Genomic DNA, 16,942 nt, shown 5'->3' with positions numbered 1-16,942 from the left:
CTATTTTGACGAACATGACGCAATGAAGTCAGCATTAAAAATAGAATACATCGATATTTACCTATTCATTTCTCAGAAAATATCAAATGGCTTTGTTGCATTAAAAATTTTAGATGTTGAATATTTTCACTTATTCATATACTGTATTAACGCAGGTCTAGAAAATTAATGTTCTGAAACATCTTTGGCTCCCATACATTTCTTACATTCTGATAGCTACTAGGGTAAGGGACATTTATATTAATGGCTATCTAATGTATATTTTAAAGTAGGCTACACGTATGTCTATTTCATGTCTGCGTTTTTCACTTTTTCATAAACTAGTAAAATAAAATAAAATTTATGTAACATAATAACTGATACGTAAATTGTTTTACAATTTTGTGTTGAAATTTTGTTACATTATGTAATATGGGGTGTGGAGTGATATGGAACAGTGCGGTATAGTTTTCCATATTCTTCATTTATTCTTCATTATGGTTGGGTGAACAACGTACACTTCAAACAGCGACACATTTTTCTTTTAAATATTTATTAAACGCTTCTAATTATTTTAAATGACGATACATTCGTATCTTTTTTCTCTAAAATGATTTTAATTATTACAGTACACTAGCAGAGTGGCGCTAGCACGTCTCTTGTGTATGAGTCGCATTGGTGTAACCCATTTGTATTTTTTGATTGGGAAACAAACTTACAAACTAAACCCGTGATTCAATTAATCAAATTCAGAATCATAATAACCTCTTATGAATAATAAATAAAGAAATTATTAAACCAAACGCCAAAAAAATACTGTAACTGTTTCTTGCTCTCACTTTCAGCTACAGACGATAAAAAAATGATGAAGAATAAGTCGTCTTGTGTAAATCTTTATTTGACTATCTTTCTTGACCGCAATTGTCTGTGTATAGCGCGCATCTAAAAGACTATAGCGCCAAACACGTGTGCTGCATAAATTAGTGGCGAGGGCCGTCGTTTCTCCATCCCCTCTAAGGCTAACCCGCTGGTTTATATACACCACCCGCGAGCGTCTCGGATGACACCCTACCCTCGGCGCAAATTCTAGCGCTAACCTGTGAAAATTTCCCCTGGTTTGTGCTAACCTACCCCAAATAACTCTATATACAAACTTATAAAACACAAAATTTGTATTATTTATCATACTTTCCGTAACTGTAAATTAAAATCTTGATAATTAATTTACATCCTAATTTAACCTGTTCCAAAGTTACAAAATAGAAACAGTTATATCATTAAAGATATAACCGAAAGCTAATCTAATATATCAAGTTCAATTCTGTATGTTTGTATGTTTGTAAAATGTTTGTCGTGGATTACAAAGAAATATAGAAAAAACGAAAAAAAAAAATACTTCCATGGATTCAAGTGTTAGATTATTAAAGTGTTCATGGTCTAAATTTTTGAGTTAAAAAATTAATATTGAAAGTCATTAAAAACAATATTCATTTTACATACTTAGAATAATAATTTTCAATTATAAACATTACATAAAAATTAAAAAAAAGTATATCAACGTTTATAAAATTTCTAAAGTTGTGTCTGAAATGTATTTGCATTTTGTCCTTTAGCTCTCATTTAGCTCTCATTACGTCCCTTGATTGGGAAAACACAATTACTTCCATTTTAAATAACCCATTAAATCGGGGAGAAAGAATTTACTTTTTATTACTTTGTATAATAAATAATAATTACATAATTAGCGGGGATTGATTAAGTGCAATGTCGTTGGTATTTTTAATACTGCCTTTTATTTATTCTATACACTGAACGTACTGTTTACTAAATTTTAAAAAATCAATAACAGTTAATAAGCCAGGTCCTACAAATCCTATATCTTTATTTCTTTCCATTTACGGATAAGCTTGGAGTATCATAATTTTGTTCACTAAATTTAAACACGCGCGTCCACCGGCGCCCCGGCACGGTTTGATTTGGCGCCCTGGGATATCATGTGAGCGCGATGTTGCATAATTTCGTTTTAAATAGTGCGATAGACTATGGATAAGAAAGGTTACTATAGTCTTTAAGTGAATCAAGTCCGGGCGTCCTCCGGCACCCCGACAGGGTGCTATTTGGCACCCCGGGCCTTCCCGTACGTTCGCGTAAGTGCGTTCAAAAGACTAAGAATAAGTTGGGTACTATAGTCGTTTACTAAGTTGAATCAGGCGGTTACGCCGCACGTCGTCATGGTGCGATTTGGCGCCCCGGGCTAGACTGTGGACACTTTGAGTTTATCTTTGCGTTTGTGTTTTCTGTGTGTTTGAGTTTGGGTTTGCGTTTGTGGTTGTGTTTACGTTTGGATTTGGGTTTGAGTTTGTTTTCGTTTGCTTTTTTTTCTTTGCGTTTGTGTTTTCGTTTGCTTTTTTCTTTGCGTTTGTGTTTTCTCTGAGTTTGTAGTTGTGTTTGTGTTTGCGTTTGTTTTTGTGTTTTCGTTTGTGTTTGTATTTGTGTTTGTGTTATGTTTGCGTTGTTTTATTTTGGTGTGTTTTGGTTTTGTTTGGTTGTGGTTGGGTTTGTGTTTGCGCTTGGATTTGTTTTCGTTTGCTTTCTTGTTTGCGTTTGTGTTTTCTTTGTGTTTGTGGTTAGGTTTGTCTTTGCGTTTGTTTTTGTGTTTTCGTTTGTGTTTGTTTTGTGTTAGTAATATGTTTGCGTTTTTGTGTGTGTTTTGGTTGGTTGTGGTTAGGGTGGGCAATGCCGGGTAAATGCTGATTACTAAACACACAAGTTATGGTCCTTTACAGATACGTTTTTCAGAGATGCCAGTGCAGGGCCTGGCCGGGACGGCTAGTAATGCATTAAAACTCCATTATTTTATTATTTTATAGGTCTAGGTTTTTAATCTAGAAGCGAGTTTCACGATTACAATACTTTCTCTATACTCCGTAAACGAGAAAGTAAATAAATCGAGATTTTTGCAAATCTCGACTTTTTACACCTCCCTGAGTGAGAAAAACAAAGTTTTGCAATCTTGTCCGTATGTCTGTATGTGTGTGTGTGTGTGTGTGTGTGTGTGTGTGTGTGTGTCTGTCTCTCTGTGCGTGACTGTGTCTGTGTGTTTGTGAACACAATAACTTGAGTACCGTTACAGTTAGGTTGATAAAATTTCATATATAAGTAATATATCAAATTTTTAGATCTGTTTCAGTTTTTCAGCGATTTCCGATATCCGTAAGTAGGACTTTTTCTACTTTCAATTTTTCAAAAGCCTAGAACTTGAGTACCATTTCAGATAGATGAATGAAATTTCACATGTAAGTAAAAGATCTAATTATTTGCCTTATATCATCAAATTTTGAGTAATTTCCCTTGACCGGGAGTAGATTTTTTACGCTATATCCGATTTCTCAAAAAAAAAAAAAAATAAAAACAAAAAAAACGCATGTAAATTTATAAAGTACTAATAATATTCCACACTATCATACACATATTGTTTGGCGTTTACCTGGTTTGCAATTCTTTATTCTATGAGATTCTGTTCTATTTTAAAAGTTTAAGTAATTAAACATGGATTTAAAATGATGTCTATATCCCGAGTTGCCATCCACCATAATATAATACTATTCAAGAAAGTTTAGGGGAGATCACTCCCGGTTTATTTTAAGTGAAGGTAGATATAAACAAAAACAAGTTAATTAAAAAGTCTAGTGATTATTTTAGCGCAATTTCCTTATGTTATCTAAAAAGGCTACAGGACATTACCCCCCTGGAAATTACCCCCCGGACATTTCCCCCCCCGTATTTACCCCCCGGAGCAATTACCCCCCTGTCAATTACCCCCCCCCGGGGAATTACCCCCCCCCCCCCCCCCTCTCAAGTTAGAATCCTAACTCTAACTGGAATTCTATACCTATATACTACTTTAATCCAAACCTTAAGAAAAAGACCAAAACCTAAACATCCACCTTAGCCTAAAACTTTACACAAAACCAAAACCAACGCTAGTCATTGGTTTAAACTTAACCCTAACCCTAGCTCTAACCCTCTCTAACTCTAGCCCTAACCCTAACCCTAACCCTAACCCTAACCCTAACCCTAACCCTAGCCCTAGCCCTAGCCCTAGCCCTAGCCCTAGCCCTAGCCCTAGCCCTAGCCCTAGCCCTAGCCCTAGCCCTAGCCCTAGCCCTAGCCCTAGCCCTAGCCCTAGCCCTAGCCCTAGCCCTAGCCCTAACCCTAACCCTAACCCTAACCCTAACCCTAACCCTAACCCTAACCCTAGCCCTAGCCCTAGCCCTAACCCTAACCCTAGCCCTAACTCTAACCCTAACCCTAACCCTAACCCTAACCCTAACCCTAAACCTAAACCTAGCTCTATCCCTATCCCTATCCCTATCCCTATCCCTATCCCTATCCCTATCCCTATCCCTATCCCTATCCCTATCCCTATCCCTATCCCTATCCCTATCCCTATCCCTATCCCTATCCCTATCCCTATCCCTATCCCTATCCCTATCCCTATCCCTATCCCTATCCCTATCCCTATCCCTATCCCTATCCCTATCCCTATCCCTATCCCTATCCCTATCCCTATCCCTATCCCTATCCCTATCCCTATCCCTATCCCTATCCCTATCCCTATCCCTATCCCTATCCCTATCCCTATCCCTATCCCTATCCCTATCCCTATCCCTATCCCTATCCCTATCCCTATCCCTATCCCTATCCCTATCCCTATCCCTATCCCTATCCCTATCCCTATCCCTATCCCTATCCCTATCCCTAACCCTAACCCTAACCCTAACCCTAACCCTAACCCTAACCCTAACCCTAACTCTAACCCTGTCCGGAGGGGGGGGGTAATGTCCTACTGGGCGGGGGGTAATTGACTGGGGGGTAATTGACAGGGGGGTAATTACTCCGGGGGGTAATGTCGGGGGGGGGGGGAAATGTCCGGGGGGTAATTGACAGGGGGGAAATGCCCTGTTCCCATCTAAAAATAGCTCTGTCGTAGCGTAAATCAAGAGCAGGGTTAGTAAAATCATTAGTTAGTTATTAAAAAGTTTTTTATTAAATTTCTTTTTTCAGTATTTTCCATGTTTTATTTACAATAGAGTTACATGACTAAAAAAAATTCATAAAAAACGTTTTAATAACAAGCTTTTATGTAATGATGCACTAAAAAGTAGAAAATAAATTATAGACTCTTATTTAAATAACTATAAAGAAAAGCGTGGGTCACTTTAGTATCTATTGGATACCTTTACTAATGTTAAGGAAGACACCCACGCTTTTCTTTATAGTTATTTAAATAAGAGTCTATAATTTATTTTCTACTTTTTAGTGCATCATTACATAAAAGCTTGTTATTAAAACGTTTTTTATGAATTTTTTTTCAGTACTTTACATGTTTTATTTACAATAGAGTTACATGACTAAAAACCATTGCGCGCCTACTGAACATCACGTTCAGTAGGCGCGCAATGGTTTTTGAACGCAGCCATTACGTGATGGCGCAGCTATTGAAGGTGATGACGCGTGTGGTGTGGTTGGCTAGACATGCCTACTAATTCGGTCCAAATTTTTATTAATTCATATAAAATTAATTAGGCATCCGATTAAGTCAAATTTAGTTTCAGATTGCATTGTCTTCATGTCTTGACCCACGTGCCAACTGTGAATCGTATCGGTCAAGTAGAACTGTCCGAATTTTCACTCCTGCGTTTCCGTCTAGACAGACAGACCGACGAGGAAGTGAGTTAAATAAAAGCTTGTAAAAACCATTGCGCGCCTAGCTACCGAACGTGATGTCGCAGCCATTGAACGTGATGGCGCAGCTATTGAACGTGATGACGCGTGTGGTGTGGTTGGATAAAAATGCCTACTAATTCGGTCCAAATTTTAATTTATTAAAAAAAATGTTGTGACCGAACGAAAGGATATTTTTGAAAACTTTCTTCGGCAATATTGTTCTAAATTATGGCAGGAATCGATTGGTACATGTTTCAAGTCGCTAAGTGGTCTGGTTGCCGAGATATGGGCCAAAAACTGCATTTTTTCGAGGTTTTTTGGCTTTTCCAGGAAATCCATGAAAAAAACCCGAATTTTTTTGGCCAATGTTCATCCTCGTAACTTGCTTAACATAATTGCTTTTGGAACTAGTCCTCGATATTGCTTCGTTGAGGAGGAGATACGACTTAAAGCTGCGGACACACATACATCCATGTGAGCGGGTGAATGGATTATTTATTTTGTATTAATATATTTGTTGCGAATCTGGGAGTGCATGGTGGTCCAATGGGGAACGGCACGGAGTCCCCTTCCGTCCGAAGCGGACAGTATAAATTAACCGGTCGGACGATTTTCTCCCTCTTTTTGACCCACGGCGAGATGTAGGTCGGGTCAGGTTTCTGCGTGGGCGCACCTCACGCGTGGAGTGAGGTTGCTTGGGCAACTTGGCTGGGTGTTTTGTTATATATGAATTGTCTTGTATATATTGTTTTGTACGTAATGTCCTCTACGTAATGTATTGTACGTAGTGGTTGTACGTTGTGTTTTGTTTGGTGTGGACTTTTGGATGTCGAGAATGGATGAAGGGAGGTTTCTGTGTGTCAGGGCCTGGACCATCCTAGACATCATAAGTCGGCGCAACACCAGCAAATGGTCAAACGTAATGTTGTGTTTGATGTAAAAAGTTTGTTTCGTTTGGTTCTGTTTTGTGTCAGTTTATATCTATTCTTTTTTTATAACTTTTGGTTCCATGCAATAAATTTTATTAAATTGTTAAAAGTTTTTGTTTTATTTAGTAGCTTATTATTTAGACTAAGGTTAGGGTTTAACCACTGTGGGTTCTACCACGGTTGCACTGACCGGACAGATTAGTTAGTTAAGCCTAGAAGGGTAGATTGTAGGTATCCCCCCCCCTAGCAGGGCTTACATCCATACATTCATTCATCCATCCATTCCCAGAAATGACGAGTTAATAAACGCAATTCTCCAGAATGGAAATTGCGCTAAATACCGAAAAAATATTATTTATATACATATACTAGGCATACTGCCTAGCATTGAGATTTAAAAGATTTATTGATAGTTGATTGGCTGTTTTTTTTTACTTTCTCGTATATACGAAGTATAGAGAAAGTATTGTAATCGTGCACAAAAATCAATTGAAATTTTAACCATTTTCACCGTATTACACCTCAGTCCTTCATCACATCCGAAGTATAGAGGACTTATTTTAATCGGGCAAAAATTATCAATCCAGATTTATCAAAATTAAGAGGTTTTATGCGTAATCCAGTCTGAAAAACTGGGCTTTGCAATTCTGTCCGTATGTCTGTGTGTCTGTCTGTGTGTCTGTCTGTGTGTCTGTCTGTCTGTCCGTGTGTAAACACGATAACTTGAGTACCGTTAGAGCTAGGTTGATGAAATTTCATATATAAGTATTTTATCAAAATCGTAGATCCGTATCAACTTTTGAGCGATTTCCGATAACCGGAAGTGGTACTTTTTCTACTTTAAATTTTTCAAAAACCTATAACTTGAGTACTATTTCAGATAGATAAATGAAATTTCACATGTAAGTAAAAGATCTATTTCTCTACCTTCTGTTAAATTTTGAGTAATTTCCGTTGACCGGAAGTAGTAATTTACGCTACTTCCGATTTCTCAAAAAACTAATGTAAATTTTTAAAGAACTAATAATATTGCGCACTATTATGCACTTTTTTATTTGGCGTTCACTTGGTGTGCAATTATTTTGTCTACGAGATTTTATTCTATTTCTAAAACTTTAAGTATTTAAAATAGATTAAAAATCATGTCTATAGCCCGAGTTCCCATCCCTTGTTATTTTATATAAGAATATTCGAGAAAGTTTAGGGGAGATCACTCCTGGTTTATTTTAATTTCATTTAAAGTGCAAAAAATGTAGACATACTAACATTATAAAAAACGATTACAGATTGTAGTTATTTTTCATTTTAAAAATCTTTTTACAGAGAAAAACATAGGACGTGGAAGTGGACGTCATTTACTGAAGAAAATTTAAACAAAAAAAAAACCCTGTGAGGCAGTAATTATGGGTCTTGATAAAATAAAATTTCGTAGCTGAATTGATTTTATTATCTGGTACACTCAAACACAAAACCCAGCAAAATGTTTGAGGAGTTCTACTATGATCTGATGTCGGTTCTCGCCTCTTTCAGAAAAATTAAAATGGAGGACAACAGTCCAATATCGATACTAAAATTAGCAGATTTTGGGTTTAGATACACTGGAGAGAGGTGTGTTGTTGAATGTCAAAGTTGCCGTAAAACATCAGACATCACTTCGTTCAAATACGACAAAAGCATGCTGGACCCTAGACTTAGACAGTTTCACGAAGACACGTGCGAGATAGCGCGAGATTCTCAGGACATTGAGACAGAGTGGGAAGTAAAGGAGAGTAAGATATCCATCAAAAGTATCACAATTTTGATACGATTCCCGTCACTACACAAACCTAATAGAACCTCAGACAATAGTATCGTCATTATAATGCAGTTTTCACAGAAAGTAGGAGCAGGACTTTCCAAAAATCCAGAAATGTATTCAGACAAAAAGCATTCGCTCGATGAAAAAAGTAAAGAATTTAAACAAAACAGAAAAATCTCGAACGTGAAATCACCCAATCACACTGGTCAACAAGAGCCAAACAAACCAAACAAAACGCCATGTAAGTAGAGGTAGTCTATTTTTGTTTGTTGACGTTTTTGTTAATACTCAAAGCACAATTTATTAAATAATTATTTATTTCAATATGTTCTCAAAACGATATTTAAATGAAACATGTACACTGGAGAATAGGCTTATCTTTTACACAGCCGGGTAGTGTAACAAGGGTGGTGTGGTTGATGCTGAACGCAAGTCACCAGTCACATCTTTGGTAATGGCTGACACCAAAATAATCATTTCCCCCTCGTTTGATTTGAGGGCATCAACAGCAAACCCTCACCAAGAAATATAAACTCTGCTACCCTTTAGCCATAGCTGCTTGCTGGTTTGATTGAATTATTTGTATTCACCTCGGATAAAGCGTTTAAACTATCAAACATTAACATGATCCTAATTAATGCAGATGAAACTACCACGGAAGAAGTGTATCATTATGCCCATAATTAATAATAATGTACCGAACCCATACATCAAAATTTCAATTATCATTATATCAAAGGAACCACACAAGCGGAACGACAGTAACCAATGACGACCTTACAACAGCTCTAGAATAAATTTTCTTTATTGCACCATACGAGAGAAGGCTATTCAAATTAATGCAATTGTTTCTTTCAAAGAACGCGGAGAATAATACATACAAAAGACTGTTTTAATTAGATTTTTTTAAATGAGTGTCTTCCGTAAGAGTAAAACGGGGCTTGCTAACGTAGCTTGTATTTAGAGCCAGGTATTTCGTCAGCGGTTCCCAACCCTGAAATAGTTCTAGTGGAAGCGCGAAACAATTCACAGACATTCATAATCTAGTCCAAGACATCGAGATGCTTGTTGGCACAAACTCTTCTCTTAGTATGCACACATCTTACGCTAATATTTAAAAAAATTGTAATAACTATCGTTATCTTTCTTGTACCCCCCCCCGTCTGGCTGCAGCCTGGCCAAATGTCTTCAATCCGCCACTGTTTGATTCAAGAACCTAAAACAACTTTCGATATCTTGACGCTACTTGTATCTTCCCTGTAAAGGTAAACAAGAGACGAGACGGCCTAAGAGCCTGAAGCTGACACTGTTGCAGCAAGAAAACACAAAACTCGCTCATCAGCTGATGTGTAAGGTGTGCAGGAGTGAGCCGGTGAGGGACTTGTTCCTGCCTTGTGGGCACCTGTACGCCTGCAGTCAGTGCTCACAGACTTTGTCATTATGTCCTGCCTGTGGTCGCCCGATCCTAGCCACGGTGACGACGTTTTTTACTTAAGCAACAAGAACGTTGTCGTACACCATTGATCATATCGTTTAGTGTAATAAGTTGATGATTATTTCGACTAATAATTATTTAAAAAAATAAATGGATAAAAAGAAAGCACATGTTTAAAAAACCTAGTAAATACAATATATTATGTAATTTTTTAACACAATAAGCTATTGAAACTGAATTTAAGTTAATCAACATAAATCAAGGTAAAGACGGTGCACTTAATATATAATACAAAAACAAGACATTTTTACACCCCCAACCAATATTTTTTTCAGGTATCTCTCAACGGGGGTCACTACCTCCCCCCCGGACCTTGCCCACCACCCCCATACCATTACACAACGTTATCTAACCAGTAAACGCTAACTGACTATTAACTCACCATTATAATGTTAGTACTAGACATTTTTTTTTCAAAAGCAGTTGAGCTACAAACTTTACAATTTTGGCAAATTAAATTCCCCCCCCCCCCATCACTTCTCTATAGAAACACATGTAAATCTTATTGTGTTTAAGGAATGATGGACATGTATCATCAGCATGTCTAATTTGTTTCTGTTTATTTTAGCAACAGCTTTGGCACACTGTTTCATGTGCGTCTAAACAACACTAGTCAATGTATCGATGTTAACAGTATTTATATACATGTCGTAAAATATGTAAGAGATCTCATGAGCGACCAAAGTTTTTATTAAAAAGAGCAACTTTGTTTTATTTTGTTTATTTCAGTGCTTGTTAATAAATGTTTTTATATTTGTTTTTTTTTTCAGTGCTTGTTAATAAATGTTTTTATATTTGTGTTATTTTTTTTTCAGTGCTTGTTAATAAATGTTTTTATATTTGTTTTATCTTCTGCTTTTCAAAAATTCTTTCTAAATAAAGTTGATAATAGATCTGTATAGGCTTCGACTAAAAATGCTTGTGTTAAAACCAGAATACTAACTGACAATCTCTAAAATACAGATGTCTGTCAACGCTCATCAAGTAATCCGCCAACCGTGACAACAGTTCACCATATATCGAGAACTGATGGCGCGATTTTTAATCTTGTTATCTCCTCTTTTGTTATTGGATATAATTAAAACCCGACCAGTAGATTGCGATCTCTAAAAGACAGCTGTCTCCCCTTTCTACTTGGTTGACACTCGGGCAACCAACAGTGACCAAACAACATTCAGCGTTAGTCACATCTCAGCTCATCGGGTAATCGCGTCAAGCTAGTCATCTCCCCTTCTGTTATAGAATGTAACAACCAATGGAGTAATCGGTAGCATTTTTTTGGTCCTGTTATCTCCCTTTAGTTTCGAACCCGTTTAATTAGATTTTAATGTCTAATCCAATGTCTAATTAGATAAGGGAATGCATTACCTTCGAAGAAGGTGTATTGAAAATTTGAACGAAATCGCTGCATAAGTAAACATAGTTTCTTCCAGGCATCTCTTCGGGGGGGGGGGGGGGCGAAGCCCCACCCGAAATTTTTTTACCGCCCCCCCCCCCGAACAAAGTGAAATTTATATAATTTATATAGAAAATATATACTTTTAGCAGTGTCCGCCCCCCCCCCCCCCGAAGAAAGTTTACCGCCCCCCCCGAAGATTTCAAGTGCCCCCCCCGGAGAAAAAAGTCTGGAAGAAACACTGTAAGTAAACTTTGCAAAAACCCCACAAACAAGCAAATGGACGTTACGAGCTAAACAAAAGGTTGTAAAATGCATAAATAATATGTATGGTTACAATATTGACTTTACCTAGCTGGTACGGATGGGTTAGAACTAGGCCATGTTTGATCATTTTAGTAATGCAAGAACAAGTCACTTGCGTCTACTGAATAGTTTCAAACTTAAAATAAACCGGGAGTGATCTTCCCTAAACTTTCTCGAATATTCTTATATGAAACAACAGGGGATTGCAACTCGGGATATAGACATGATTTTTTATCCATTTTAAATACTTAAACTTTTTAAAATAGAATAAAATCTCGTAGAAAATGAATTGCACACCAAGAGAACGCCAAATAAAATATGCATAAGAGTGCGGAATATTATTAGTACTTTATAAATTCACATGTGTTTTTTGAGAAATCGGAAATAGCGAAAATTACTACTTCCGGTCAACGGAAATTACTCAAAATTTAACAGAAGGTAGAGAATTAGATCTTTTACTTACATGTGAAATTTCATTTATCTATGTGAAATCAGAGGCGTAGCGACCCGGCGTCCGGGGACAAACTTTTCGATTTGCACCCCCTTAAGATTTTCATTTACACCCCCCCCCCCCCCCCCTCAAACTTTCAATTTGCACCCCCCTCAACCTTTCAATTTATTTTTCTAACCCATATGTCCCCCGCCCCCCCCCCCCCCCTCGCTACGCTACTGTGTGAAATAGTACTCTAGTTATAGGCTTTTGAACAATTCAAAGTAGAAAAAGTCCCACTTTCGGTTATTGGAAATCGCTCAAAAGTTGAGGCGGATCTACGATTTTGATAAAATACTTATATAAGAAATTTCATCTACCTACTCAAGTTATCGGGTTTACAGACACACAGACACACAGACACACCCAGACATACGGACAAGATTACAAAACTTTGTTTTTCCGACTCAGGGAGCTGTAAAACATCGAGATTTACAAAAATCTTGATTTTTTTGGGACGATTACAAGACTTTCTCTATACTGCGTATATACGTTAAAGTAAAAAGAATTCTTTCCACCAAGACATTTCAGCTTTTTGTACCATGTCTACTATATCAGTATGCTTTTTAGTACAGTCCAGTTACGGTAAACACCAGTTATTTATTTTTTATAATCTTAGTATACTTCAGTTTAAATGATAAGAAACTCAAGGAACATTTTTTTTGTAGCGGGTTTCTTTTTATCAAATACACATTAAAATAATATTAAATATAAACTTGTCTTTGGTGACAGTTATGGGTCATGTATTATTGAAATGTTTGGCAATAAACATTACAGTATTGGGTTTTTCTATGAAAGATAGTGTAAAAATTGCATGAGAACTCCTAGTTGGCACGATAATAAAAAGTGTATTGGCGTTTTGCCAAGTAACACAAAGACAACTAAAATAAAAAAAGTTTTTTGTACGCTAAAGGAAGGGTGGAGGAAGCAGGGTGAAGTTATTCTATATTATTCTATACTTCTATAGAATAGGAATGGGGGGGGGGAGTTGTTGAAGCTGGACCCAACTGGTGCCAAGTACAGACACTAATAAAGTACTTTACATGTCTTTTAAAAAGAACTTGTTCCTCTCGTTTTCTGGTCCCTCTACTCTGGCGTCGCACGGAGGAGCAGGGGAGCAGCTACTCCCACTGTAAGCGATCTCAAGACTTTGGATCCTATTTTGGAGATTTATTTAAAATTAAAACAGCTGGAATATCAGTGGGGTATTATATATCTTTTAGTCTCTTTAACAGTTGGAACTAGTTCTATCTTGCTAGTTTAAATCGTTTGTTTTTGCTGGTTATTTTTTCACATATCCAGTCCTTTGCCCCGGAGAAAGATGTAGCCGGAGTAGATGTGCTTGAGGGTGGAGCAGAGGGATGGATTTCGCCTCAGAAATTATTTTCAGTACAATAGTGCATTTTTCGAAAAATAAATTTTATAATTTAAATAAATAAAGCGGGAGTGATCTCCCCTAAACTTTCTCGAATATTCTCCGGGGGATGGCAACTAGGGATATAGACATGATTTTTAATCCATTTTTAATTAAACATTTTAAAATAGAATAGAATCTCATTAAAAAAATAATTGCGTGCCAAGTGAATGTCAAACAATATGTCAAACATATGCGGTTTTTAAGAAATCGGAAATAACGTACATTACTACTTCCAGTCAACGGAAATTACTCAAAATTTGAGAGAAGGTAGAAAATTAGATCTTTTACTTTTATATGACATTTCATTCATATATCCTAAACAGTTCTCAAGTTGTATAGGCTTTTGAAAAATTGAAAGTAGAATAAGCTCCACTTTCGGTTATCGGAAATTGCTGAAAAGTTGATACAGACCTTACTATAAATTTGATATAATACATGTATGTACATTTTCATCAACCTAGCTGTAACGGTACTCAAGTTATCGTTTTTACAGACATACACACATACACACACAGACATATGGACAGAATTGCAAAGCCCAGTTTTCCTGACTAGATTACGCGTAGATAATTTTGATAAATCTGGATCAATTATTTTTGCCCGATTAAAATAAGTCCCCTATACCCCTTACATGATGAAAAATTGAGGTGTAAAACGATGAAAACTGTCAAAATTTCATGTGATTACTGTGCACGATAACAGTACTTCCTCTATACTCTGTATAAAGTAAAAAGAACTAAAAGACGCCTTATTGAGGGCGGCGTACGTAAATGTCTGTTGGTTTATGAAGGCGCCTGTCTGTCTTGTGTAGTTAGCCTTCTTCAATGTTGCCTTACGACATCGCCTATTTGGTGTTCAGTGTCATTAAAGCTATAGCCGAAAGCAGTGGCGTAGGCAGGGAGGGGGGATTCCTCTGTAGATTTTTGTTACTGTCATAATACCACTGTTACTTACTTTAATCTATTTCTGAATCAGTATATGTGCATAATTGTATATGTGTGTTTAGAACCGTCATCTAAAAACTGACGCTTTGTTCACTCTGAGTTGGTTTCTCCCCCCCCCCCCCACCCCACAACTTCACCACATAAAATGGGACACAACATTAATGCCACACTTAGGTATACGCTGGGTAGGATAATTGACCTAAAGTGACCGGACAGCAGTGAATGAAGTTGAACCCCCGCCTCCCAACCCACCCCAAACTGATCTGTTAAGTACATTTGGGAAAACGCGTAGTGAGGTACCAAAGTATCATGCCGCCAGAATCATAGCTTTTGAAACGTAAAACTCTGTAAATATTGTTTTTACAGTTACAAGTAAAGAGCTGTGTGATCAATAAAGTGATCTAACCCATACCTTATCATTATGTTAAAAAATGATCTTTAAAGAACACAAAAAACAATAGCTAATTAAAAAATGTATAATATGAACTGTAAGTCCAATGTTTTAGTTACATGTAGGTTATTATTAGAACGTTCCATTTAGTAGATTTAGTTTTAATATGTAATTGAAAAGCATGGTTTTATACCAACTCTGATTAAAAAAAAACTTACATTATGCTGTAAGATTTTAGCATTTGTGATGACAATATATTTAATTCTGATTGTAGACAACATATTTTTGTAAAAACGAATAAAATTAAGCTTCTATACTACATACTAAAGCAGTTATTGATCTGTTTTGGCATTTACAATTAAATTTGTAGAAATATACATATTTATATTAAGAGAGTGATTATTTCACCTAGTTCGTTTAATATTCTAGGGTGTGTTGCGTTTATTGTTTTTGGTTGTATTGTGGGTATATTTTTTGTTTGTTTTTGTTTAGAGTGACAAATTGTTTTGTTTTGTCGGCCTGCATTTTGTGTTTTTTTCTTATATATATATATATATATATATATATATATATATATATATATATATATATATATATATATATATATATATATATAATGATGGAAAAAATTTGAACCCTCCCCCATGAGACAATCCTGGCTACGCCACTGGTCGAAAGGTAAAAAACGCTTTAAAACGCTTGAATGGTTTAGTGTTTATTGGGAATTCCCCTTCCTTGACGTGGCGCTATATTTAAAAAAAAATACCACGTAATATTCCACGTAATATTCTATTTTTATACGAGACTCAGCCTGAATCAGCCATAACACGTGTTCAGTGTTTATCGGTAAAGGACCTTGGTAACGTGCCAAGCTGTCACTCTAGTAGATTAGCAATCTAGGGGTCATGCAGTATTAAAAAATATAGATCGATTAACTGATTACTTTGTACTATAATTACAATCAGTGGTTCTGTCTTATAAAAAAACAATAACATAAGCATAGTCAAACACAGACACACACACTCAAACGCACACATACACACTCACACACAAGCACACAAATACAAACACATATAACTGAAATGATTTAAAAAATCACCCTCGCCTACTTCTCCTTATTTTATTACCGTCACTAAATTTTGTCTTTCCATAAAAGTAAATTGCTATCGTAAATATTTGATTATTTGTGCACCTGATAAGTTGCCTAAAAACTTATCTTCCCTGTTTACATGTACTTAGAAACAAATAGCGCAGAATACATACAGTAAATTGTAAAATTTTGAAGGTCGAAAACTTTGATAATGTCAAATAAGTTTAAAAATATTGTTTTGTACCATAGCCTCTTTTTGTTTGTTTTTACTTAGCTTATATTGTCGCAAACCCCTACATTAACATTTCAACAATTTCACAGTCATAAAAATGTTTGAGATGTTGAAATTGTTTTAAAGTTAACCGTGGACGATTTATAATTGCTTATATTTAAAACACATTTGTACGAGGAGCCCTTAAGATTTTAATTTAATAGCAGTCTTGATATATAGCTCGAGCATTACGCTATTAAGAACCTAGACACTAGCCTATGTCAGCTTTTGGCATTAAACAGGATTCTATGTTAACAGCTATTTCAATGTCACTGTCTTCTTACAAACCCCCAAGCTTTACCATCATAAAAGACGCATTCAAACTAGACTAATTAAAAAATCCGTCTGATTCAGGAAGTGTAGGCCTAAATTTTGACCAGGAAGTTAAAGGTTTTAAATCTTAAGATTACTCAAGTCACTACTCGAGTTAACAGCTTGAGTTTGAATCAGCTCAGGGGTTCTATTTTAAGCTTAAATCACGCACGTGACACACAAGGGGAGGGTGTCCCGCCCCGTTAGTGCCCCCCCCCCCCCCCACAGTTGTCTGAAAGAAACTCTGCAGGGGATGGGAAGGGGGAGTTGCAATTAAACTTTAACCCACTAGTAAGCTACTACGAGACAAGCTAAGAGTTTAAAGAAATATTTTGTTGATTACCGCCCTTTGCTAACTTTCCGAAAAAGCTTTTTTTTATTTATCGGGAAGTTC

General features: G+C 36.4%; 1 protein-coding gene across 2 annotated transcripts; it reads left to right on the top strand.

Moving 5' to 3' along the window:
• Window positions 1–73: 73 nt before the first annotated feature.
• On the top strand, window positions 74–10,643 carry LOC131940078 (E3 ubiquitin-protein ligase MYLIP). Of its 2 annotated transcripts, none has more exons than XM_059298645.1 (3): window positions 74–224; window positions 8,169–8,677; window positions 9,702–10,643. In XM_059298645.1, the coding sequence occupies exons 2-3, from the start codon at window positions 8,179–8,181 to the stop codon at window positions 9,929–9,931; spliced, it is 729 nt and encodes a 242-aa protein (XP_059154628.1). In that variant the 5' UTR covers window positions 74–224; window positions 8,169–8,178; the 3' UTR covers window positions 9,932–10,643. The 2 variants fall into 2 exon arrangements, with proteins under 2 accessions (XP_059154628.1, XP_059154627.1); XM_059298644.1 differs by having other exon boundaries at window positions 7,962–8,677.
• Window positions 10,644–16,942: the final 6,299 nt, after the last annotated feature.

The sequence above is a fragment of the Physella acuta genome, unplaced genomic scaffold (genome assembly GCF_028476545.2).
Source record: "Physella acuta isolate Inbredline_101_S28 unplaced genomic scaffold, ASM2847654v3 ptg000308l, whole genome shotgun sequence".
Lineage (NCBI taxonomy): Eukaryota > Metazoa > Mollusca > Gastropoda > Physidae > Physella > Physella acuta.
The sequence above is the reverse complement of the archived record's forward strand: the minus strand, read 5'-3'. Positions and strand labels throughout refer to the sequence as shown.